The sequence below is a fragment of the Podarcis tiliguerta genome, assembly GCF_965153285.1.
Source record: "Podarcis tiliguerta genome assembly, chromosome: 2".
NCBI classification, from domain to species: domain Eukaryota; kingdom Metazoa; phylum Chordata; class Lepidosauria; order Squamata; family Lacertidae; genus Podarcis; species Podarcis tiliguerta.
In genome coordinates, this window is record NC_139535.1 from 50,262,670 (window position 1) to 50,289,541 (window position 26,872).

A 26,872-nucleotide genomic window follows, 5' to 3' on the forward strand; every position below is an offset into this window, starting at 1 on the left:
CTGGTGGGGCGGAGAAGCTGGTCGACGGCGCCCTCAGGCGGGCTCGAGTCAAGCTGCGGGCGGCAGGAGGAGGCGGCGGCGGCGGCAGTTGCAGCAGCGGCGGAGGCTACTCATTGTGTCCGCCATTTTGCGGCTCCAGGGGGCCCTGCGAGGGGAGGAGGGGAGCGCGCCGCGCGGAATTGTGGGGCAGCGGAGGGAAGCAAGGCGGAAGGAGGCGACCCTTAAAGGCGCAGGTGCGCCGACGGCAAAGGGGGAGAGCAGTGGCTCATGGGATACAAGCAAGTCTCTCTGAAAGGCGGCTTGAGGCGGGAGGGGGAGCGGCAGTGGTGCATTGTGGGAGCCGGCGTTCCAGCCGCGTTAGATGTGAAGAGGCGGGCTCGTTCGTGCGCGGCCTCTTTCCAATCGCTCAGTTCCAATCGCGTGATAGAACGGTCGAGCGGGAACGTTCTCCTCTATGGGCAGCCAGCCAATCCCTGTTGAGTGTAGAGCCCCGCCCCCGCTCACCTTGCGGTGATGCCTTCAGGTATAGCCAAGTCTCGCGAGCCCCTCCTTAACCCGGGAAACGCGGAGCTGCGGGAGACGAGGACCAGCTCGCGCTGTTAATTTCAGCAGGTTTTCGTCATGCACCCTCATTGTACACCGCTGAGAGGCTATGGTACTAAGCGGCATACAAATTAGAAAAATAAAAATAAGCGAGGAAGTGGGGCTGCCCCATGAGTTGCAGTGTCGGTGGAAGAATCAGGTTCTGGCATTGCCCTCCCCCCGCCACCGTGCACACTTTAATCTGGGCCTTGCCAGTAATTGCCTTGCTAGTAATCAAGAACTGGGATCGGGCGGTAGAAGATTCTCAACACACAGCCGCCGGGCAGGGCGGGAGACGCTTTGCAAAAGAAAATAACCCCAGGCGTACTACGCTGCGTGTGGCACTCTTGGCAGTATGAAGGGGGTGACCTGTCTAGGATCAGACTAGAAATGTGAGAATCCGGAAAATGGGAGAGGCGGTTTCCCCATGTTTCTGAGCCCCCCCCCTTCACAATTCTAGATCAGACAAGTGTCTCCAAAACCATAGTTCGTTTTTGGTGTGCGTTTGGAGGCTATGAAGTCATATCCTGATGCCAGTGTGCCTCCAGCAGAATCACACAGAAGGCCTGTTTTGGGAGGCTGCTCAGATTATAATTAGAAAGGGTTCTCACTCAGTGGCAAAGCTTATGCTGTTTCCCAGTTTAAAGTCCCTGTAGAATGGTGAAGGTCTTCTGTCGGAAAGCCTAAAGAGCAAGCGCCATTTAGTTTAGGCGAGGGGTCAGCAATATTTTTCAGCTGTAGGCCAGTCCACCGTCCCTCAGACCATGTGGTAGGCCGGACTATATTTTTTAAAAAATAATGAATGAATTCCTATGCCCCACAAATAACCAGAGATGCATTTTAAATAAAAGCACACATTCTACTCATGTAAAAACACCAGGCAAGCCCCACAAATAACCCAGATATGCATTTTAAATAAAAGGACGCATTTTACTCATGTAAAAACACGCTGCTTCCCAGACCGTACGTGGGCCGAATTGATAAGGCGATTGGGCCGCATCCAGCCCACGGGCCTTAGGTTCCCAACCCCTGGTTTAAGCCATGGGTCACCAACCCGTTTTGGACCAAGCGGCACATTTTGCTAGAGTGCTGTGAGTGCCAGTCACTGAGCTACAGCCCTTCCTCAAAGATCAAAGGTAATGGATATCTTGGAATTCTTGGCTATTTCTTTATAAAGTGAGGGGTGGTGAGGGGTGTGGCTTGGGAGTGTGTGTTGCCTGGAAAGGGTCTCAAGGGCTAGATCAGAAAGGCCCCTGGGCCTGAGTGTTCCCTGTTTCTGGCAAATGCAATGCTGAGCTGGATGTAGCCCTGGTCTGACTTCCTGTAAGGCAGCTTCCTTTGTTTCTGCTAACATTCCTCCTGCTGTATATCCCACACTTGACACGTTTAATGCATGATGTTCCCTGCCCAGTATGTCCCTCTGAGAGAAAGCAAGCTGCAATCCAGGTGATTGAATACAAAATGAGTAGTGCTGTGGAAGGGATGGTGAGCTCAAGTGGAGTCATAATGGAGACTGAGTCTTGCAGCTACTGATGGTGCGATTGTTCTTGTTGGTTTCTTAGGGTGTGCTTTCATAGGATGACACTGGCTGATCAGTTGCAACTTTGAACATGAGAGATTTTGCCTTTGTGCAGAACACTGAACTAGATTGACTTCCAAGTCTTTGTACATTTCTGCAATTTTCAATGCTACTTCATATGTCATTTTTGAAATAAAGATGCATTTCCCAAGTATGTGCCCTCTGCTCATTTGAATGGTCACATTAGTGTCTTCGTGTGTGCCCTTCCACGATACGTTTGGAAGGTGGCAAGACGAGAATGAGCCTTTTTTCAGTTGCTCCCCACTTGTGGTGCTTTCATTGCATTTTTGAAGGTGCCAGGCAAAAACATTTCTCTTCTCCCAGGCCTTTGGCTAATTAAACATTCTACAGCCTTTTAAACTGGGTGAAGGAGATTGCTTTTGTTTGTTTGTTATTATGGTATGTGTTTTTGTGTTTTTATATTGCAAACTGCTCTGTGTTCCTTGGATGAAGGGTGGTAGAGAAATTAATATAATAATAATAAAAAATGATAGTGTATTTTTGTCTTGAGCGTATGCATCATTGCTCCCTCTAATAAAGAACTCAGTGTGTTGAGTGTCACTGGAAATGGCACCAAAATGCGGGACACTAAGAAACAAGAAGGTACCGGCCTGCTTGGAGGAACCCTGGGTTTGCCAAAGTAAAAAAAAAAGATAAGATAAAACCTGGGATTCTGGATTGTCCTGCTTGGAGAGATTGGGTGGGATTCAATTAAGTTGTTGCGCGCAATGAGTTAGCTCTGCTCATGTATTGGAATTACCCCCCTCTCCCTGCACCCCATAAATCTGCTCTGGAGAGTTGGGGGAACCCCCAGAAAAGGTTTAGGGGGCATGCAGGGGAGGAGAGAGGGGAAAGTCCCATTGCGTGAGCGGACCTCATTCTGCACACACGTGCCCAACTTAGTACTGCATTGCATTCCTCCCATTGACTGGCTGATCAGGACCACTTCTGTTAATACATGCGGATAAATTACAACACTTTACTGCACACTTCTCTGTGAGCTGTGACCATTTGGTCCTGTTTACATCATGGCTGCTTACTTAGGCTGATTGACTGCTGTCAGCTGGGATTGTCAGTTGCTAGCATGCATATTCTGATAGCGCCATCCCGCTTGGATATATTTTGGGTAACGCATTCTTCTTCTTTGGACAGAAGTGATTCAGTCTTTGTTAGTCACACCAAGGCTTGTGTAGGGATGATTGGCAAGAAAAGAAAAAGTCCCCATGTATAATTAAATGAACAGACGATACTGTGTCAATGAGGGAATAATTTTCTTAATCAAAATGCTTTCCAAAGACCCAATAGTCACATTTAAGAAAGTGAATGAGAAAATTCTTTGTTAGCAAGTAAAATAAAGTGCTTAACCCCAAACGGAATTAAAAATAGTGACAGTTCCATCTGATAGGTTCTTCTCTTCCCCGTCCTTGTTGTGTGACTCTGTGTTCCATCTCTGCAGGCACTTTTATCCCAGCCTCACTCAGAATACAGAAAGCTTCTCCATGCTTGAAACAAGAGTATGGTGAGATAGGGGCGTGTGGCAGGGTTGAGCTCTCCTCACCCATACAGTATATGAAAAATTGACACCTATGTACTGCCTGAGCAATTGAAACTCACTTTTTTCTTACCCCTTAGATATTACTGACACAAAAGCGTAAATTTGGGGCTGCTCCCATATTATCGTGCTTTGCTCTCAGTTCCTTGCTGAGGGATATTTTCTGTTTACAGTATGTCAGGTGCTTTGTTTTTAATCTTCCTCCTGGTTAAATGAAGTGAAAATGGCGATGAATTCTTGAAGGTGATTTCCATTAATCTGTCAAAACAAAACCAAAAATTAAGCCTAGGGGCACTTTAGCAAATGTATATTTTTGTTAATCTTTAAGGTGCCTCGGGATGACTCGGTTGATTTTGTAGAAGCATGCTTCATAGCATGTTGAGGCGCATGTGAAAAGCACAGTTTGCCTTCTGCAAGTTTAATCTTTTCATAATGAAATGTTGGCAAAGCCTTTTCTCTCAGATTGTACTTTGACAGACCGATCCTCTATACATCTACTCAAAAGCAAGTTCCATTGAGTTAACCAAGACTTATTCCCAGCTGCATAGATGCAGGTTGCAACCTAAATAATCTTAATGAGAAGTCTTATATTTTGTTTTGCTGCACAAATGGTAACTCAAGGTAAATCCTCTGAAAGCACAATAAGGTGGTGTTACGGCCACTAATTTGATCAGCTCTTTTCTCTAGGAAGAGAGAGTTCAACAAGATATATGTATAAGGGAAGTAAAAGCGTCCATGCCAGAATGATGGCTTTAGCTCCTTGGTAAGTGAGACAGCCGTTTCATCCCTTTCACTTAGGCATTTTTTCTTTAGTAACTCTGCTTCCATATTCTGGTTCTGTAGGAACCAGGTGACTCTAACCAGTGTTCAAAGCTCCCATTGTTCTAGGTGCATTTTGCAACAGGGTATTTCCTTAGTGCGAGCAGTTTCTGAGCTCTGGGCACAGTACTGTGCTTAAGATTTCAGATTAAGACTGCAGAGTGGAAGGAAAGGAGGACCTTTTCCTGCCTCCCCACTTTCAGGTACCGTATTTTTCGCCCTATAGGACGCACTTTTTCCCCTCCAAAAATGAAGGGGAAATGTGTGTGCGTCCTATGGGGCGAATGCAGGCTTTCGCGGAAGCCTGGAGAGTGAGAGGCGTCGGTGCGCACCGACACCTCTTGCTCTCCAGGCTCCAGGAAGCTATCCGCAAGCCTTGCGGGCGGCAGCCTGCAGCGCGGGACACGGGGCGCGCTTCGGAGGACGCCCCGTGCTTCGCGCAAGTGTCGGCAAGCCTCGCGCACCGGGGGAGAACTCCCCCCCGGCGCGCAAGGCTTGCGGGTGGCAGCCTGCAGCGCGGAACACGGGGGCGCTTCGGAGGACGCCCCGTGCTTCGCGCAAGTGTCGGCAAGCCTCGCGCACCGGGGGAGAACTCCCCCCCCCGGCGCGCAAGGCTTGCGGGCGGCAGCCTGCAGCGCGGAACACGGGGCGCCCTTCGGAGGACTCCCCGTGCTTCGCGCAAGTGCCGGCAAGCCTCGCGCACCGGGGGAGAACTCCCCCCCGGCGCGCGAGGCTTGCGGGCGGCAGCCTGCAGCGCGGAACACGGGGCGCCCTTCGGAGGACTCCCCGTGCTTCGCGCAAGTGCCGGCAAGCCTCGCGCACCGGGGGAGAACTCCCCCCCGGCGCGCAAGGCTTGCGGGCGGCAGCCTGCAGCGCGGAACACGGGGCGCCCTTCGGAGGACGCCCCGTGCTTCGCGCAAGTGCCGGCAAGCCTCGCGCACCGGGGGAGAACTCCCCCCCGGCGCGCGAGGCTTGCGGGCGGCAGCCTGCAGCGCGGAACACGGGGCGCCCTTCGGAGGACTCCCCGTGCTTCGCGCAAGTGCCGGCAAGCCTCGCGCACCGGGGGAGAACTCCCCCCCGGCGCGCGAGGCTTGCGGGCGGCAGCCTGCAGCGCGGAACACGGGGCGCCCTTCGGAGGACTCCCCGTGCTTCGCGCAAGTGCCGGCAAGCCTCGCGCACCGGGGGAGAACTCCCCCCCTGCGCGCAAGGCTTGCGGGCGGCAGCCTGCAGCGCGGAACACGGGGCGCCCTTCGGAGGACGCCCCGTGCTTCGCGCAAGTGCCGGCAAGCCTCGCGCACCGGGGGAGAACTCCCCCCCGGTGCGCGAGGCTTGCGGGCGGCAGCCTGCAGCGCGGAACACGGGGCGCCCTTCGGAGGACGCCCCGTGCTTCGCGCAAGTGTCCGCAAGCCTTCCGCACCGGGGGAGAACTCCCCCCCGGCGCGCAAGGCTTGCGGACGGCAGCCTGCAGCGCGGAACACGGGGCGCCCTTCGGAGGACGCCCCGTGCTTCGCGCAAGTGTCCGCAAGCCTTCCGCACCGGGGGAGAACTCCCCCCCGGCGCGCAAGGCTTGCGGGCGGCAGCCTGCCGCCCGGCGCATGGGGCGCCCTGCAGCAGAGCGCCCTGGCGCCAGGCAGACATCGGCCAGCCCCACAAGGTCGGGGGACAGCGGGGAGGCGCAGCGCCGCCATCCCACTGTTCCCCGACCTGGTTTTGGGGGGGAAATAAAGGGAAAATTTTTTTCCCTTTATTTCCCCCCCAAAAAAGTAGGTGCGTCCTATGGGACGGAGCGTCCTATGGGACGAAAAATACGGTACTCTGAAGACTGGAGAAGAGACCCTCCTAAGAATATTAGGGGGGTGGGCAGGAGAAGGACTAGACCATGGGTAGGCAAACTAAGACCTGGTGGCCAGATCCGGCCCAATCACCTTCTAAATCTGGCCCGCGGACTTGTCCAGGAATCAGCATGTTTTTACATGAGTAGACTGTGTCCTTTTATTTAAAACACATTTCTGGGTTATTTGTGGGGCCTGCCTGGTGTTTTTACATGAGTACAATATGTGGCTTTTATTTAAATGCATCTCTGGGTTATTTGTGGGGTGTAGAAATTCGTTCATTTCCCCCAAAAAATATAGTCCCGCCCCCCACAAGGTCTGAGGGACAGGAGATCGGCCCCCTGCTGAAAAAGTTTGCTGACCCCTGGACTAGACAGTGTGAAAAATGAACATAGTATTTTAGCTGCGGTTCATTCATTTTCAGCTTTGTATTCTTGCTATAAAAAAGTACACCTAGGCATTCCATTGTTGTGCCCATAACCTAGGTTTATATCTCAGTTCATATCTCAGTTTCTAACACTGGCTCTAACGCTATACAGCAGCGTTTCCCATCTGGCCACGTGGGAAATGATGACCCAGAATATTGTCTTTGTCACTCCAAATTCTAACTTGCCACTTTTCATTCCCCATAACTTCAGGAACATTGCCACGGTACGCAATGCTGGCATGGCATTTCCTGTGTTTCCCTTGTAATAGCAGAAATGACATCCATGAAAATCTTTCCATAAAATAAAAAACAAAACAAAACAGAAATAAGATATTTCTGGGTGTGAGAAGTTTACCGAACACTTTTTCAGTTTCCTTGAGCTCTGTGTTTATACACTTGGGGGAGGTAACTTGCTGGAAAAGGGACATGAGCCCAGGTATTTGAGTCAGAAGAGGTGAAGGATCTCAGGCGAAGGAGCAGGCCAAGATCTGAATTCTGTGCAAGCAGGCATGTTGGGTAGGAGTGTAGAGGGGTAAAAAATGGGCTTTGGGATTGTCAAGACTGGGATAGCTGAGAAGTGGCTTGCAGAGAAGAGTGGATCACTCTCCTTGGGCTTGGGGGAGTGACAGCCTTGGAGCAATGTCAGCAGCTCCTGGAATCTCAGGTTGCAGCTTTGGTACAGAAGGTTGCATATCGTTTACATCCTTCGCCGGTCCCGATGCCCTGCGAGTGAACCTGTAATTAAGTCCGCCCAGCTATGCTGATTACATTACCTCACATTAATTCTGCAGACTTCCTTGCTTTTCATCACCAGGTGGCAGTTTTCAGGGGCCTGTAATTTTTCAGAGGTTTATATTTAGGGTCCATTGTAATATCTTACATTGTGGTATGTACATGGTTGTAAACCTACACCTAAAAAAAGGTAATGTGATCAATATATGTACTATGACATTACCACAGCTTCAGGTGGCAACCAATACATAAAAAGCAGCCATCATAGATGGGGCATTCACCTCACCTAAACTCCTCAGGGAAGCCAGATCGTGTGCTGAGGCAAGAGTCCCTGAGAGAGATGTTGTCTGATCAGATACCCTGTCAATGCACCCTCAGCCTTGCCTTGAAAAGGTACAAATAGCCAACTGTATGAAGATCACCATTTAGGAGTCTAAAGCAGTCTCTGAATGGGCCCCAAACTACTAACATGTAGTGCAGGGTGGGGAACCTCTGATTCTCCAGATGTTGGTGAACTACATTCGCATGGTCTACTGGTTGGCCATGCTGTCTGGGGATGATCGTAGTTGGGAGAGCCAACAACCAACTGGAGGGCTACCGGTTTGCCTACCCTGATTTAAGGCTATTGCCCTTGAGTCATAGAACAGGTTCCTTATCTGAATGTAACTTGTCAGTTGGGGCTCAGAACTTAGCATGCTTAAATGCATTTTGCACCGAAATGGCAATAGCTGAGGGCCAAACGTAGTTCTGGGGCAGCCTTTCCCAGCCTGCTGCCTTCCAGCATCATCCTTGGCCACTGGGCATGCTGGATGGGGATGATGGGAATTCTTGTCCAAAACATCTGGAGGGTACCAAGTTGAGAGAAGTTATTCTAGGACATCTCAAGATAAAGACAATTCTCCAACCAGCGCTGGTGGCCCAGAAACTGATTTTGGAGATACTGTTGACTAATCCGTGTTCATTATTGAATGTTGTGTTTCTTTCTGGTGATTTAATGGATATTATATAGATATAATTCCAGGTACAGTGAATCATTCCGGTTAATATATGCTTGTACGTCGATTTGTAATTAACTTGAACACCTCTTTATACCTCCTCCGGTGGATTTAATAAGGAAGTAGGAACTATCTCCAGTCTTGTATAGTGGAGCTCAAGCCATAGTCAGAAGCAACATTCAGAAGAACATATCAAAATGATTTATTCAAATTAATATGCAGATTAGGACCATTATTCATTAATGGCAGCTTATGAAGTTTTCATTTAAAGGAGATTAATCTAAACCCTTCACAATCCCCAAGCAATCCTGTCACGGAAGAAGCAATTCTCAGCAGATCTCCGCCAAGATTAATGAGGGCTTCTGGACTACGTTCCAAATAGAGGCTTCAAAGTTGGAAATGAAGGAACGGGAAAACAAGGGAACTTTGTTTGCAGTCTGGCCTGGCTGGAGCTGCTGCCAAAAAAGTCAAACCTTTCTCCAAGGCAACTTAAATTCAGTTTTGCCATGGCTCCTTTTCTTGCTCATGAGGGAATAGCAGTAGCGGATGCAAGCAAAGGGGCGGCGGCTGTGAAAGTGCCATTCACTTCCCCGCGGGAAAACGTCAGTGGGGCTGTGAGCTGTGCTCGTTTTTGGTCTGCTAGCAAATGAGGGTTTTCCATGTTTATAGCCTGGTTTTCCTTTTGCAGACCAAAGCAGCTGACTAAATACTACAAACGTACACTCTGATAACAATAGATTTAAACAGCTAATACAGCACACACATCCAGAGTTTGGAGCAAAATTATCACAAGGCTAAGCTGATGCACTGGGACTTCCATGACATTTGTCCCTTGTTACTTTTGTCTCACCTGTTTGTCCTTTCCCTTCCCTTCTTCTGTGGTCTTTTCCACTGTTGCAAGTTGCTTTGCAAAAACTCCTCAGGGCAGAGTCCAGTTGTTTTCAGCTAACTTTTACTTGGAGTAGACCCATTGCAAGTAATGGCCATGGCTCATTTAGGTCTCTTTAGGTTTCAATGAGCTTCTCTGAGTAAAAAATGGTTGAATACAGGCACCTGCCTCTCTACTAACATTACTTAGTAAAAGGCCTTGTGGGTTGCTTTTTGGAAGTGAAGCAGGCCAGTTCCTTCAGCAACTTGAGAGGTTTGCATCCTGTCTTCTGCTTGTTCTGGAAGAGATGCTCCCACCTCTTTCCTCCCCCAGCAGATGGATAAAGCTCCCTGGTCTTCTGTGTCACTTGCTCTGTGTCACCCAAAGCAGTGCCTTCAGGATGCTGCTGGAATACACATCATCCCTCTGCGCTGGTGGAAACGGATTGAGTCCAGCTATGTATATACGGAGGCTACCACATTTGCTAGCCTTGAGTCTAAAAGATATAAAAGGTCTAAACCAGAGGTGGGGATCGGCAGGATCCTTCCTTCCCCCATCCACTGTGGAACAATACCCACTTCTCAGTCACGTGACAACAGGTGACAGCTTGAAAAGGGGCTTGCCTTTGAGGTCCCTTTGGAAATGGACTTCAGAGTGAGGTCACACTGCCTATCAGCTGGTGGGTGCTAAGACACATTGCCTTTGAAGTCCCTTTGCAAAACAGTTTGTGTTCAAATTGCTTTCAGGCGGACTTCAAAGACCATGCATTTCACTTCCAAGTGGCTGGTGGGAGCCAAGAAACTGAACCATACAGGGCTTTATAGCTCTAAACCTATAAAGCCTTGTATGACCTCGTGTGGCAGTTTCCCATACCTTGGGAATGCACGGCTAGTTGGTGCACTTGGCAGCACTGGTTGAACACACACCTCCCAACTCCTGCAAGAAATTGAATTTCTAAACAGTCTAAACAGTCTTCAAGGGCAGTGCACGTGAAGCACGTTGTACTTGTCCGTCCTGGAGGTTACAAAGGGACACGTGACATAGACAAGATCCTGTGTATCTAGGAGAGGGCTCAGTTGACATATCAGATGGAATCTCTTGTTGCCAAACCGGCAACCTGAGATTCCAGGAGGTATACCGGGTCAGGAAGCACGGCCACACGCAAGCCCAGTCAGTAAACGGTATCCCCCCCTTCCTATCTGAAGCATTTTTGCCTCCTCAGAGTACTGAGAATCCCACACCAAAATAGTAATTGCCTTGTCTCAATTTAGTCACCATCCATTCAACCCTGACCTCAGGACGTTGGTTTTAAGAACTGTCACTGATGCTTCTAGATTGCTTGATGACAGAATTGGGTGTCATCAGTCTATGGATGATATCTCAGTGCTTTTGCCCTGTACACAAGGTACCTGAAGTGCAGGTTGGAGGCTGCTATTTTTAAAAATCGGATGCACTTACGAATTTCTTTTTTGGGTTGGGGCGGAATCTAGTTTTTGGAATTTATTGCCAGACAGCGTTGGGTGAGGGAAATCTGGAGTGCTTTTCTTGCCTTTGGAGGCTTCTGTTGCTTAGCAGCTTGCAGGGCCTGTCTTTTTGCCACCTGTTCAACCTCTTCATTTACGGATGGATACTACAAAAGAAACACAAAACTATTGTTCCCTCCTGACAAGGAAACTACAACTCAGGCAAGGGGAGGAGGTGGAGTACGGTTCATCTGCTTCTGAAAGGCACCCTTTAGTGTAGGGCATGGGTAGGCAAACTAAGGCCTGGGGGCCAGATCTGGCCCAATCGCCTTCTAAATCTGGCCCGCGGACGGTCCGGGAATCAGCATGTTTTTATATGAGTAGACTGTGTCCTTTTATTTAAAATACATTTCTGGGTTATTTCTGGGGCCTGCCTGGTGTTTTTACATGAGTAGAATGTGTGCTTTTATTTAAAATGCATCTCTGAGTTATTTGTGGGGCATAGGAATTCATTTCTCCCCCCAAAATATAGTCTGGCCCCCCACAAGGTCTGAGGCACGGTGGACCGGCCCCCTGCTGAAAAAGTTTGCTGACCCCTGCTGTAGGGGCAAGCAGCCTGTCACCCTCCTGATATTGGACTCCCAATGGAAGTGGAATTCGGGCAGTGCAACTGGTTCCACCACACTGGGCGCTGAGCATTGGGGGCGCTTCAGGGCATTGCAACTATGATGAGTAGAACGAGAGGTGGAGAGAGAGGGATGTGAAATTTGGACCTAGCACAGGGCCCCACTGAAATTTGAAAGACCAAAGTCTGCCCATGCTTCCAGTCCCATCAGCCTCGGCTGGTATGACCAGTGCTCAAGAACAGTGGGAGTTGTAGTCCATTAATATTTGGAGGACCACAGTTTCCTCACCCCTGCTTCAGTGTAGGAAGACTCTATTGTTCTATCACCATGTGTGACTCTTGGCTTCTGGACCCTGCTGAGTTACCTTCCCCAGCATTATGTCACTGTAGAGTAGCTGTGGTTACAGATCAAAACTGGGTGGGGACATTGAAGTTCCTTGTTTTTTTCCTCATTCTCCACTGTCTGAGCTCCCTGGCTAGCTCGACCCTTTCCATTCCTTAGCTAGTCACTGCAGCTTCTTACTTTGCAACCCTAACATCACGGAGAAATGGCTTCATAGCCTTCCAGTCTACCCCACTCTGCTTTTGGTGTGGGAGAAGCCAGTTTGGTATACTGTCCTTTTCTAAATATACCGCTCTGCTTAACTTGCCTCATCTAGTTTGTCTAGTTACCTAATGGAAGGCAAATGACTTTCAAGCAAGCCCTGCTGCGTAAATTATTAACTTCCTCACTTGATCCATCAAATTGGCTAGGCGAGAAGACCTCTGGACTTTCCCAGGGGGTAGTGAGTAGGTTTTTCAGTTGTGGAGGCTGAGGCCAAGAGTACATGCAGAGCTTCTGTGAGATGGGTAAGTTAGGAGTGGAGAGAAACCCACCACCTGTCCTCCGTCTCTTTCCCGCCCCCTGATTTCATAGTGCGGCTCAAAACATTAATTTCCCCTGTCCCTTGTTGCAGGAAAACTGCAGCTGGTTAACAACTTGGGTCATGGCCTCTCTCTTTAAGGGTTGGCCTGTTGTTGGCAGAGCTTGCTGGCGCTCCACCTCTTGCTTCACCCGTGAGGCAGCTTCCCCCAACATGGCCCTCCAGGAGCATGGGCTTCATTTATTCCGCAGCGCTGTTGCCAGAGTCCTGCCGGGGCCTATGCTGAAAAGGGCCCTGGTCTTGGAGCCAGGCAAATGTCCAAGGCTTGTGTTGCACGGTCGGCCTTTTGAACTGAGGAGGAACTTGTATCTGGTCGGCTTTGGGAAGGCTGTTCTGGGCATGGCAGCTGCAGCAGAGGACATCCTTGGAGACTACCTCGTCCGGGGAGTAATTAGTGTTCCTCAAGGCATCCAAGAAACTCTGCAGAACACAGGAAGGAGGTATTGGTTTGTTAAGGGCATTTCTAGTCCACGTTTTGTTTAAAATAATAACAATCCTAGAGCGGGGGGTGAGGAAGCAGGGCCTGTTGGAGGGTGATTTAAATACACAACCAGGCCTGGGGGAGCAGCCTCAAGGTCCCCCTTACTGACTTGACATGACTTCTTCCTCACTCTTGGTTGTGTACTGAACAATCTGGTCTTCACTTTTCTGTCAGAAGTATCTGTCATCTAAACCCAGGCCCAGAGGCTTTTTAAAACAGTAGACAGTAAAGGAATGTCCCTGTTACAAACAACATTTTGGTTGTGCGCTGTAGATCCTTTAGAGAGAAATTTTCCAGACTTTTTTCTTACTGTGGACTAACCACTTTAAACTCCTACCTAGTTTTGCTGTTAAAGGGCTGTTGTTGTTTTTTTGGGATGTGTTACAGTTTTGCTACTTAGGGCTTCCTAGAGTACTGTATTTCCTAGGGAAACGAGATCTGTGATAGATCCAAGATCTGTGATAGATCCAAGACAGCAGCCACATTTAGCTGAAATGCTGTGGAATCATTTGCCCCTGCAGAATGGATTATTATGCCTGAATAGCAGCCTCTCCAGCTTCACAACCCATTAATGCAAGCACTTTGGGCTGCACAATAGAAGTCCCCCCTTTCCCTATGTGCCCCCTAAATCTAGAGAGTTGGAGAACCCCCAGGACATATTTAGGGGCTGCTCAAAAGGAGAGGGAGAGGAATTTTGATTGAGCGTTTCAAAGTGATTGCACTAGCAGACCTGTTTAGGTGGATACTGCCCTCTGTTGCTTTTTTGTCGTATGTGCATCTACATCTTAGGTCTGGCAGTAGTTATGTTTGTCCTGCGTTTGATCACCCTGGTTGGTGGTTCAGCTAGAATCAGGCTGTAATTTCATTCATTAGGACCTCCTAGCTCTTGAGGGCATGACACTGTCAGGCCTCAGAGCTGAGCAACTGTCAGCCTACTGGGCAATGGATCTATTAAAATGGTGGCATCTCACAGTCGTTCAGAAGGAACTGCCCTGTAGCTCTTCATTTGCTGGGGTTTTCAATGGTAGGCCGAGCATGTGCCAGAAGAGAACCTGTTCATCTTTTGTTAACCCCTACAGGGCAATGTTGCTGAAGCCCCAGAGCCGCATCCAAGTTATGGAAGGAGCTAAGCACAACCTTCCTGACAGAGCAGCTCTGAAGGCAGCCAACGCTATCCGGGATTTGGCCGAGGGCCTGACAGCTGGGGACCTTCTCCTGGTGCTGATTTCAGGTAATGCCTTGGGATTCCAGGGCCGGGACTCGGGTTTTGCAGAGAGAGCCTGTCCTCCATTAGCTTCCTTACTGTTCTTTCCCCCTTTTCTGATCTGATTTATGTATATATTTTTCCCTCCCACTTGTGAAGGGAAGAAGCCACTGCACAAGCTTACCTAACAAACTAGGTCAATTTGTCTGTGCAAAGAAAGCAGAACTGGAGCGTAAAGTGGCTCAGAGTTGTTCCCCAGTGTGACTCCCACGCTGCTGGCAGCTTCGTAGCTTGTGTGTTCGAATGTGCTCTTCTAGCAGCAGGATAATTGCATTTTCCTCTCCTCTCTCTATCTGCTTGCTTAGAATCATAGAATCATAGAATCATAGAATCATAGAATCATAGAGTTGGAAGAGACCACAAGGGTCATCGAGTCCAACCCCCTGCCAAGCAGGAACACCATCAGAGCACTCCTGACATATGGTTGTCAAGCCTCTGCTTAAAGACCTCCAAAGAAGGAGACTCCACCACACTCCTTGGCAGCAAATTCCACTGTCGAACAGCTCTTACTGTCAGGAAGTTCTTCCTAATGTTTAGGTGGAATCTTCTTTCTTGTAGTTTGGATCCATTGCTCCGTGTCCGCTTCTCTGGAGCAGCAGAAAACAACCTTTCTCCCTCCTCTATGTGACATCCTTTTATATATTTGAACATGGCTATCATATCACCCCTTAACCTCCTCTTCTCCAGGCTAAACATGCCCAGCTCCCTTAGCCGATCCTCATAAGGCATTGTTTCCAGGCCTTTGACCATTTTGGTTGCCCTCCTCTGTACACGTTCTAGTTTGTCAGTGTCCTTCTTGAACTGTGGTGCCCAGAACTGGACACAGTACTCCAGGTGAGGTCTGACCAGAGCAGAATACAGTGGCACTATAACTTCCCTTGATCTAGATGCTATACTCCTATTGATGCAGCCCAGAATTGCATTGGCTTTTTTAGCTGCCGCATCACACTGTTGGCTCATGTTAAGTTTGTGGTCAACCAAGACTCCTAGATCCTTTTCACATGTACTGCTCTCAAGCCAGGTGTCACCCATCTTGTATTTGTGCCTCTCATTTTTTTTGCCCAAGTGCAATACTTTACATTTCTCCCTGTTAAAATTCATCTTGTTTGTTTTGGCCCAGTTCTCTAATCTGTCAAGGTCGTTTTGAAGTGTGATCCTGTCTTCTGGGGTGTTAGCCACCCCTCCCAGTTTGGTGTCATCTGCAAATTTGATCAGGATGCCCTTGAGTCCATCATCCAAGTCGTTGATAAAGATGTTGAATAAGACCGGGCCCAAGACAGAACCCTGTGGCACCCCACTAGTCACTCTTCTCCAGGATGAAGAGGAACCATTGATGAGCACCCTTTGGGTCCGGTCAGTCAGCCAGTTACAAATCCACTGAGTGGTAGCATAGTCAAGACCGCATTTTACCAGCTTCTTTACAAGAATATCATGGGGCACCTTGTCAAATGCCTTGCTGAAATCAAGGTAGACTACATCCACTGCGTTCCCTTCATCTACCAGGCTTGTAATTCTGTCAAAAAATGAGATCAGGTTAGTCTGACATGACTTATTTTTCAGAAATCCATGCTGACTATTGGTGATCACAGCATTCCTTTCTAGGTGCTCACAGATTGTTTGCTTAATGATCTGCTCCAGAATCTTCCCTGGTATTGATGTTAGACTGACTGGGCGGTAATTATTTGGGTCCTCTCTTTCCCCCTTTTTGAAAATAGGGACAACATTTGCCCTCCTCCAGTCTGCTGGGACTTCGCCTGTTCTCCAGGAATTCTCAAAGATGATTGCCAGTGGTTCTGAGATCACATCTGCCAGTTCTTTTAATACTCTTGGATGCAGTTCATCTGGCCCTGGAGACTTGAATACATCTAAACTAGCCAAGTATTCTTGTACTATCTCCTTAGTTATTCTGGGCTGTGTTTCCTCTGCTGAATCATTTCCTCCAAATTCTTCAGGTCGGGCATTGTTTTCTTTATCGGAGAAGACTGAGGCAAAGAAGGCATTGAGGAGTTCATGCTTTGGAAACAGTGTCACTGTTGACCCAGGTAGTCCTGTCTGCCATCTGTCTCTGTTTCTCCATCTCAAGGAAAGCTGCATTTTGGGAATCCTGATGGTGCCTGCTGGAGTGGACGAAAGCGTAATGTGGAATGCTAACACTTAGTTTTAAGTGCTCTGCATCAATAAATGACTCTGCTGAAATAGATTTTGCAATGTGATCTTCATCGGCTGTTCTCTTTCTTTCTCTGTTTCAGTCTTCCTGCCTCACCTTTCTTGTTAAGTAGTTTGAGATCTGTGGGTCTCACTTGACGATTAATCTCTGCGTTAGAGCTCTGTTCTTGCACTGATGTTTCCTGGCTCTCTCAAAGCACCACTCTTGCCTCTGTTTCTCACAACACTCGCATGCACTTTGAGGTGGCAAGCTACGCTTTCTCCAGGAGATGGCAGCCCTGAACCAGAAAACGCAAAAGCAATGCTGTTCTAAAGCGCTGTGGAATTGGCAGGGGGCACTGAGCCTACATAGAGCAGGGTTAAAGAAACTTGTCTGGAAGCTGCTCCGAATGAGTTGAGAAGAAAATGAAATATTCTGTATGCATTTGGTGTGCTGTCATGCAACTTGCCTTTTGACAAGGAGCTTTGGTGATATCAGAACAGGAAGACACTAGCTTTTCAGTATTATATGGATTGTTGTAGTGCTGCATGCTGAGTGTGGTGCAGTGGGTCAGTGGGTCTGGCTGTTAAGCAGGTTGGTGATTTGAGCCCAAACAGTGATGGCTGTGGGCAGGATTCCTGCATTGCAGGGGGTTGGAGTAGATGACCCTCTGGGTCCCTTCCAACTCTGCAATTCTGTGATTCACTCACAGATTGTGTTACTGCCCTGTAGATGGAAGCTGGCCTAAGAAGTTGTGCTTGGCACTTCAGTCATATCTTGGATGACACTGGTTTCCTAGGTTCAGGCTTGGTTTTGGCACTGAAACTGCCTTGATTGCCTGTAGGTTCCTCTACATTTGGGAGGGAGGCAGGGGGAGTGTGTCCATGTCGACTCCTTGATTTCCTGACAGTTTTCTATTCCATTAACTAGGGCTTCCTTACTGTCTCTGAGTTGGAAGCCAGGGGAGCTGCTTGGATGGCCAGCTTCAGGAATTGGTGCTTGGGGGATGTTTTTCAGACCCATGAAGCCTCCGACGTGAGTTTTAAATGGTTTGCTTTTATCCCCCCATGCTGTTGTCCGGATGCTGATGACATGCAACTCTGCCCCCCCCCCCCGTAGGTGTGGCAGTGAATGTGCTGGCCTTAGTAGTGGACTAGATGAGAGCCAGCAAACTGAAGCTCAATCTAGATAAGTCTGTTAGTGGACACTTCCTCTGTCTCGATGAGTGGAATGCATCCAGTTGTTTATGAGGTTACATTTCCCTTAAAGGAACAGATGTGCAGCCCTGAGTTATTTTTGGATCCAGAACTGTCATTGGAGGGACAATTGGCCTTAGTGGTGTGGAGCGCCTTCTGCTAGCTGTGACACTACGTGAGTGAGAGTAGCCTGGGTTATGCTGTGTACGCTCTGATAACCTCCAGGTTCAACTACTGCAGTGCATTGTACACAGAGCTGCCTTTGAAGATGGTTTAGAAGCTACAGCTAGTGCAGAATGCAGCAGCGAAATTGGTAACTAGGAGGGCATGAGCATATTGCACCGATTCTGGCTCAGCTGCACTGACTGGCAGGTTGTTGTTGTTTTTTCTGGGTGCAATTCAAAGAGCTAGTTTTGACCTTTAAAATCTGATATGGCTCAGAAGAACTGCTATACCTGCTTTCCCCGTATGAACTTTTTCAGAGTGTAGACCTACGCCTACTGTGTCTGCCACTGTTATGGGTGCCAAATTTGTGGTAATGCAAAGCTGGTACAGATATGGATGAGCAGGGGCAAAAGAAGGATAGAACAAGAAGCAATTTATCTGTTCATCACTCAGAATGCATTTCAGCTAAATTTGTATAGCTGTACATACTTGATACTAGTGCAGTAAGTTATTTATTTTAAGCACTGACGTCTGCTATATGCTATTACAGTGGTACCTCTGGTTACAAACTTAATTTGTTCCCGAGGGCCGTTCTTAAGCGGAAACCGTTCTTATCCTGAGGTGCGCTTTTGCTAATGGGGCCTCCTGCTGCGCGTGTGCCTCCGGCGCATGATTTTCGTTCGCATCCTGGGGCAAAGTTTGCAACCAGGAGCAGCTACTTCTGGGTTAGCAGAGCTCATAACCTGAAGCGTTTGTAACCAGAAGCGTTGGTAACCAGAGGTACCACTGTATTAAAGATTAGGGCAGGTAAAAATTCAGCAATATAAAAAGTAGTAAAGCACAGATATCCACAGATAACCCAAACATAAACTCCAGTATTTCCTTAACACAGAGAAAGTATGAATACACTAGGTCAGAGATTTGTGGTGCTGCAGGAGGAAGAAATTCCAGTTCTGGGAGGCACCAACTAAGAATACTGGCCTGGATGCCTGATAATATTTTAATATGTGGAGGTTAGACCAGAGCAATTGTTAGGGAACTTAGTGGGGAGAATGTGGCCTCCAAAACATTCTCACTGCTCATGTGCAGAAACATCCACTGATTCTTACCGTGGAAAATACATGCATTTTATACATATGTACATACATACATACATTTATACATGCAAATGTTCCCATGATTATTCCTCAGTGTTTCCATAATCAACTCAACAGGGAGCTAAATTCTTCATTATCCACTGTGGGTCCTTGGCAGCTGGGTCCCTCCATTTCACAGTGCCATGTTTGGAAGAGAGGATTCTACCATCCAAAAATGGATGTACCTGAATGAAAGTGTTGTATGATGGGAATCTCCTTGCCCTTTGGCTACCTTTTTATTAGCAAGAGTTCTAGACCCTCAAAGCCTACTGTCCAGCTCTGTGTTTTTGGAAGCTGGTTCAAAAACTCCCATCTAAGGGAACACTCCCTTCTCTGGCTACTCTTGACTGGATTGCTGGTGACTGAAGAAATGTCATGCCTACTTAGTTGTTTCTCTGGTTTGTCATACTTGCCAGATGTTGTGTCTCAAATCTCAGAGCATTTATCATTTAATGGTAGCTTTTTGAGCTGCCTCCGGTACAAGATTGCCCTCTACTCTTTTCACAATCCTCTTGATCATATCTCTCTGTGGTTGTCCTGTTAGTTGTGATCGCACATCCGTCACGCGGGCTGCAAATACGTCTGGTGCTTGAGCTATTTTTCTTGCCTCCCTTTCCCATCCCCTTGTGTCACTTGCCACAAGCTTTTATCTGCAGTTCACTTCATTTCTCTATTTTGCATAGCCTGGTGCTGTTTTTTAAGCACTCTTCACTATGAACGAGGTCAATAAAACAACGAAGATTGCTCTGCGTTTCGATAGTGTTACTTTTGCTTGTTCTCTCCTGGCAAACTGCTTCCTTCTGTAAATCAGGGGTGGCAAATTCAAACAGATTACAGGGCAAAGCTCTCTACCCTCCGGCAGGTTCCCAGGAGCCATAACCATCCACTGAAAAGTCCCCTACTCTAATGCACAGGGAGTAGCAGGTCTGCTGGTTAACTTCTAAAAATACTGTCTGCCGTCTAGCACCAGTTTCCTTCCCACTCCATCTTGCATAACAAAATCTCTTTGCAAGCACTGCCCCCAGTTGGAATTCCTTAAACCAGACTTCAGCACCCAGCAACCCTTTTCCAAGACCCACCCCCCCTGCCACCTTGCCTGTCTAAATATCCCTATTGTCACCCGACTCCTTCTCTGCAAATTTCTCTGCTGCCTATTCCGCACCCTTGCTTCTCAGCTGCAAATGCCAGCAAGCTGTCCGTTCTGCACTCGGTTCTGCTTCATGCGTGTGCACTCTCCTGTACACGTCACCCTCCCTGACATCTGGGCTGCTAATTTAAAGGGAATAGTGGAATGGCCTGATGCAAAGCACATGTGGTAACAGGCCCTTGCCCCGGCAGGAGTGTTGCTCCCTAGCCCCAGAGTCTTGGATGAATAATTTGTGTGGAGTGTGGTAGGGATGCCGCAGGCCACGCTGAAGACCACAAGAAGTCTAATAAAGCCCCCAGGCCTTACGTTTGACAACCTTGTCTGGGATCCTTCTTCTTTTCTCAAGTCTTTCCTGAACTAGGTTTGGTCTGGCTTGAAAGAGAAGCAAGGGGCAAGAATAACCTGCAACCCCACCTATGTAGAGCAGGGCTCCCTCCTATCTACTGGGACATGGAGAAAATGGTATCTGGTGCGGCTTGCTTGCTTGATAGCATTTATATCCTACCTTTCCTTCAAGAAGCTGAGGGGAACAGACATCATTCTTCCCCACTCACATTTATCCTCGCAACAGGCTAGTGTGAGGGAGTGACTAGCCCAAGTCCCCCCCATTGAGCTTCATAGCTGAGCTGGCTCCTCCATCCTCGTCTGATCACATGGAGCTGGTGGTACTGAAGAATTGTCAGCAGGTGGTGGTGCTTGGCTGCCTTGGTTTGCCTCATGGGTGGCTAACCTTTGGCCTTCCAGATGTTGCTCGGGGTTGGAGTCCAACAACGTCTGGAGGGCCACCGTTTATTTCCACCTGACTTACAGTGAAAGAAATGGAAAGGCAGCAGCAGAGGAAATGAGCCCTGCTCATGGCTACAAAGGAGGTCAGAGATGTGGGCACTCCCGCCATCCTTTTTACCAATATGTTTGTGCAAATGTTCTCGCCGCTCATTTAGCAAACCAGTTCCCTCAAAGACGGTCAGTTCAGCTTCTTTAAAACAGCTTTGCATCTCCTCCCACACAAAAAAACCCCAAATCCAAAGACAAAAGTTCTCTTTTAGAATGCTTTTGCTGACTTCTATTCATCACTACATGTCTCATCATCTCTGGGACCTAGGACACCCCAAATCCTTTTGCCTTCCAGCTGTCCTCCTCAGTCTCTCCCCCCACCTCCCTCCTCCAGCCACATATTTTTGGCCCATATTTTGGCTGAGTGGCAGGAGATGGTGGCCTATGCATTGGAAGGTCCTCTACAGATTCCAGGTCAGCAGTGGGTTAAGCTATCCAAAGAGGCCTCTAAGAATACGTGGAGAAGGCTCATCTTTTTTCTGGTGGTGTTACAAATGTTAGATTTCTTTCCATCACACTTTTGAATGAAGGTTCCCGTTTGTCTCACTGGAAGACTCCTCTTCGCAATGACCTGTATCATCCACCACCTTTTTTGTTTTCTCTTTTTGAACCTTGACTTCTTCTCTCATTCCAGCCTCCCCCCCCCCCACAGCTTTGTTGTACCAGTGCTGCTGTATCTCCCTCCTTTCTCTTTTCCCATTCACTTTCAGCCTCTGCCTCCTTGTTCCTTATCCCTGAAAGCAGCAATTTTGTTTCTCATTCACTTTCTCATCTTTTCTTTCCTGTTTCTCCCCCGCTGCGCACTCCTGTTCCCCCCGGACAATCTTTCTGCAGATTCCTGTCAATCACCACTCACCATAGCGATCCCCCTGTCCTTCAGACTATATTGCTACCGCCATCATTTCCCGAACCCTTTCCTTTCTTACACGTTACAAAACTGATTGTCTTGACGTTCATATTTAAACACCTTCCTCTGATATCAGCTGAAGGACAAAGAGCCTGTCCAGTCTTTTACAGTTTCTCCATTAGTTGCTGGAGTTACTTATGCTGTGATTTTACAGGTTCAGAACTGTACTGAGTCGTTGATGGAACAGTGATGTATGTTCGAGAAGGAGGACTAATGCATTCAGGAGTCTTTATGCGAATCTCGGCTTCAGCCACTTGGTAAAAAGCACTCCCAGTTGTCATTCCAATAAGCTATGCGTGCAGCTGAAAAAGAATTAGGAAAAAAATATGCTTCCAGTGCAAGGGAAAGGGGAAAGCTGCCTGCAAAATGTCTCCCATTGCTCTCTTTCTGATACAGGACTGCTCTGTGTGTGGTCATGAGAAGGAGCCCCGCTGTGTAAAGATGTACTGACTGTGAAGTTCTCCTGCATTTTAGGAGGAGGGTCGGCACTTTTACCTGCACCCATCCCGCCAGTCACCCTGGAAGAGAAGGAAACCATCACCAGGTTACTTGCTTCAAGGGGAGCTACCATTCACGAGCTGAACACCATCCGAAAGGCCCTCTCCTTGTTGAAAGGTGGGGGTTTGGCACGGGCTGCCTATCCTGCCCAGGTGCGTATGAGATGCTGTCTGACTTTGCCCAGCAACTCTGTGAACATTTAGAAAGGAACATCTTTTGTAACTCTAGGTCAGATGTGGGTGGCATGGATAGACTTGAAGTGCAGAAGGAGTGGGCAAGTTTATTGTTTGCTGTTTATGTTGCTGTTTTGCCCTCCTTAACATCAGTGAGCATAAACTTGGCCAGCTCAGTTTCAGTGAAGCTGAAGAGAAGATGGCAGGTAGTCAGAAAGCATCTGAGGAATGGTGGGCTACTGACCTTGAAAGATGACCAACATCTGTCTGCTTAGCACTCATGAGAGATCTGCTTCCAGATTGTGCTCAAGACTCTGGGGACAGTGAAGTGGTAAACCCCAAATAACACACCCAGAATGAACTATGTAATCACACACACAAATTGGAGAGGAAGTCTTTTTAAAATATGTTTTCTTTTCTTTTCTTGTTTTTTTCCCTTTCCCTTTGTGCAGGAGTGAGGCTGAGCTTGGAAAGGAAGGAGGATGGTGGGGAAATGGAAAGGCAACAGGGTATTTAAAAGCCACTAAACTAGGACAAGCTAACGTGGTGCCTTTCAGACGTTGCTGGACTCCCAACTTCCAATCAGTTGAAGTCCTCATGGCCTAAGGTCTGGGGTGATGGGAGATGTAGTCCAGCAGCAATTGGGGTGTACCATGTTGTCTCCCAATCCCTAAAAAATGTGCCCCTCCAGAAATTAGTAGAAGCCCAACCTTGGTGAAACCTTTTTTTTTAAAGCTCTGAAGCCATTACCAGAGGATTCTTCCATATTTTTTTACACTGCCTTTGCCTAACCATGAGAGCTCTCAAGTTTCATTTTTAAATGAATGAATGCAAAAGAAACAATAGATTAGGGTCTCTTTATTGAACAGACCACTTTAGCAGGATAATGGAATTCTGTGCTTAAAATCCCAAAGTATCCAATCAAAATCCCAATTTATACAGCAGTTGTAGATTATGCAAATTAATTAGGTATATGCCTAGTTCTTAATTCACATTTCGCACAATTTGCACATAGTTGGTTGGGGGTAAGAGGCAGGGAGGGTAGAATACTTTTAATATTTAACAACTCCAGAAGTCTTATACATTAATATATGTTTTTTTAATCATGGACTGGGAAGGGTCAGCTGTTTCTCAAAGAAGAGTGAAGGGCAGAAATCAATTCTGTCTGAGTGGTGGGAAAGAGATTGCTACTCTTGGAGTCATTTTCTAATGCAGTTGCTCACCAGTGGCACAGCTGATGTATTCAGTGCAATGTTTAAAGACATGGCTGGATCATTCACTTCTATTTTTTGCGGAAGACATGCAGGATAAATGAATGTGAATGATTGTAGACATTTGTTTTAATAGGATGAACCCTGATCAAGAGTCTTTCTACATACCGAGAAGCCCTTCTCCTCCTCATCTAGCTTTCTCGCTGCCTCCTTTCCCCCCTCACCCTCTGCTGCTGTGATGCCTGCTTCTGCAGGACTCACTGCCACTGCTGGTACAGCCTATGCCTTGATACCAACACTGTTAAACACTTCCTCCTACAGCAGCAACAGTGGGATTCAAAAGGCATTGCCTTTGGGTCCAGCTCTCCTGGAGAATGAAGTCCTGGGGGGCAAGCAGTCCTGCAGGAGCAGCATGCTAGCCAAGGGTGATGGTAAAGAAGAAGCTTGTCCCACTCCATAATGACTGCTGGACTGGAGCAGCAGCTGCTGGCAATATCTGTCTTCCACCTGAGCCAGGAGGAGGAGAAAGAGGCTGCTGGCTGCTCCTTGGTCAGTAAGGATGCTTGATGATAACGTAGCTCCAGCCATTTGCTTCCCCTTGCCCCCCTCCCTTGGTGCAGCTGCAGTGGCAAGCGGAGAAAGGCAGCCAGCTCATGGCAGTGCCTCCAACTTCCTGGGAGGGGACAGGGCAGCCCATCTGAAACAGTGCTGTGGCCTCCAGGTTGAGAAACGCCAAATTAATCTATTACGTTCATCTGCGCACAGCTCTCAAGTATACTTTGTATTTAGGCAATGTGCACATGCTGCAGCAGGCGTCATCTCAGAAGCATTCCCTCTAAAGGGAAAAATGCCTTGTTTCAAAGATGGTGCTTGCTATCTGCAGTTTTTATAAATACACATGAATCTATTTAAACATTACAGCCCTAATCCTCAGCATAAATCCTATGGAGTTCAGCAGGGTTGACTTTCTGCGTTGTTAGGTTAAGATTGCAGGCTCTTTGACTTACAGCTGAATCTATAAAGTGCCTGCTTTGAAACCAGTTCCTCCCGAAGTGTTATGAGGGGATGGGAAGCCCCCTCTGTGGGCTGTTTCACCCTGTGCAAGTCATCGCACGATCTTGCAGTCCCCGTGTGATCAGCATGCATGGAGGATCACACCCTCCTCCTTCTCCTCTTGCGGTTAAAACTCAAATTCACATCAGGCACGGTAGAATGTTAATGAGCCATTCCTGCCCTTCTTGCTTCTAGGTGTTGAGCCTCATCCTCTCTGATGTCATTGGGGATCCTTTGGACATTATTGCAAGCGGCCCCACTGTTGCCAGTTCCCACAGCACCCAGGACTGTTTTCACATATTGACCAAATACGATATGCTGGACACCTTGCCACAGTCGGTGCAGACCGTGCTGTCTGGCTCTGCCACGGGGCAGAACACTCCCAAAGACTATTCCCACGTCTTCAACGTTGTCATTGGCTCAAACAGGTTAGCTTTGGAGGAAGCCCGGTGCCAGGCAGAGGAGCTGGGTTACTTAACCCTGGTTCTGAGTGACGCAGTGTGTGGGGAGGTCAGCATAGTGGCTCGTCTCTACAGCCTGTTGATTCAGCTCATTTGCCTGAGCAATGCGAGAGGTGCCCGGACCGACCTTTTGAAAGACAAGGTGGAAGCAGCACTCTCCGGCCTGGAAGCCCAGCTGGCGATCCCGGGCTTGAACTGTACACACGCTTTGAAAGCTTTGCAAGAATCCCAAGCAGGTAGACCCGTTTGCCTTCTGGCCGGGGGAGAAACCACCGTGCAGCTTCGAGGAAGTGGGAAGGGGGGACGGAACCAAGAGCTGGCTCTGCGAGTGGCTTTGGAGCTGCACAGAGCCAAGTCCACGGAGGCCGGCAGCTTTCTGGAGAAATACGAAGTCATGTTCCTGAGTGGCGGAACTGACGGGCAAGATGGACCGACAGAGGCTGCCGGGGCCTTCAGCAGCCAGGAGCTGGTGCGTGAGGCTGAGCAGGAAGGCTTTGGCGTGGAAACTTTCCTGAGCAATAATGATTCATACACTTTCTTCACCGAGTTCCAAAGAGGGCGCCACCTTTTGATGACGGGCCTGACAGGCACAAATGTCATGGACGTTCATGCTGTTTTAATCAGAGCTAGAGGTGGTTAGCGATGCACCAGACATTCAGATTCTTCTTACTACAAAGGAAGAACTATGGGCAAGTCTAGGCTGCATGAAACAGGGAGCCTTGCTGCCCAGACTGTCAATGTCAGATTCCAAAGGTTGCAATTAGACACATGGTAGAAGTTTCCAAGGCAAAAGATAATCATAATCCTGGATATTAAGGTTGTATTAGCACCTCCTGTTTTAAGACTACTAACGTAATTTTTTTTCCTGATAGGTTTTTTAAAAAGTATATTTTAATTGATTTTTTAAAAGAGGATAAGTGCTTTAATTGGATAAATGCACTCTGTGTGGAGCGTCCCTTGCATTTGATCCAGAAGCTACAGTTAGTGAAGGACACTGCAGCACAGTTGCTGGCAGTAGTGAGACCTTGCCATAGGATTCTGCAGATACTCCACACTCCCATCCCAGCCACCACGGAAGGGTCTGCTGCTGTTTCTCTTCTGCCACCAGTGCTCTGATGGAGAGGCCAAAAAAGGGAGCATTCTGGGACTGGGGTTGGGAAAGGCTTTGGAGCTGCCCTCCCATTCCCCTGAACACTCCCAGAACAGGAGGAAAAAATACACCAGCTCTATAGTACTTCCATTAGGAACACTCCCTACTCCAAAAAAGACGGACTGAAAGAAGAGGGGAGCAGAAAAAGGATCACTGTATCAGATCTGTCTTCTGTTTCCTATATGTACTATAGATTCCACATCTGTTTAAGTCTGCTGTAGGCTAAACATCCTACCCAGACACCACCTACTAAGTGATACCTTCTTTTTTTTAACAGGAAAACTGCCTTTCATGCTCCCTTTCTCGCAGTGACCCATGTCTAATGCACTGCCCATTATAAAATAAAAGAAATATATTTGCCAGTTAACTCATATGGTTATGAAGTTCTTTCTACAAAAGGGATTACCTCTGACTTTTTGTCTTCACATTTTGCATGACAACTGAGCAACTCGTGACTATAGACACAAGCCTTTTGAAACTCTGAAGAAGAAAGCATTTCAATTTAATGATGTTGATATATTGTAACTTCTTAATTTCATGCATTGGCCCTGAATTTGTTGTATTTACCATCACTAAAGCAAAATCGGTGTAATGAGGTGGGACACATTCTCCTGTGTTCCTTTATTTTGTAGTATGCTTGGCTTTGTTTTGCA

At 48.0% G+C, this 26,872-nt stretch overlaps 1 protein-coding gene across 3 annotated transcripts; it reads left to right on the top strand.

Moving 5' to 3' along the window:
• Positions 1-189: 189 nt before the first annotated feature.
• GLYCTK (glycerate kinase) lies at positions 190-26,586 on the top strand. Of its 3 annotated transcripts, none has more exons than XM_083429444.1 (5): positions 190-233; positions 12,431-12,837; positions 13,958-14,109; positions 22,148-22,323; positions 24,804-26,586. In XM_083429444.1, the coding sequence occupies exons 2-5, from the start codon at positions 12,461-12,463 to the stop codon at positions 25,707-25,709; spliced, it is 1,611 nt and encodes a 536-aa protein (XP_083285570.1). In that variant the 5' UTR covers positions 190-233; positions 12,431-12,460; the 3' UTR covers positions 25,710-26,586. The 3 variants fall into 3 exon arrangements, with proteins under 3 accessions (XP_083285570.1, XP_083285569.1, XP_083285568.1); XM_083429443.1 differs by lacking the exon at positions 190-233 and adding an exon at positions 320-523; XM_083429442.1 differs by lacking the exon at positions 190-233 and adding an exon at positions 486-655.
• Positions 26,587-26,872: the final 286 nt, after the last annotated feature.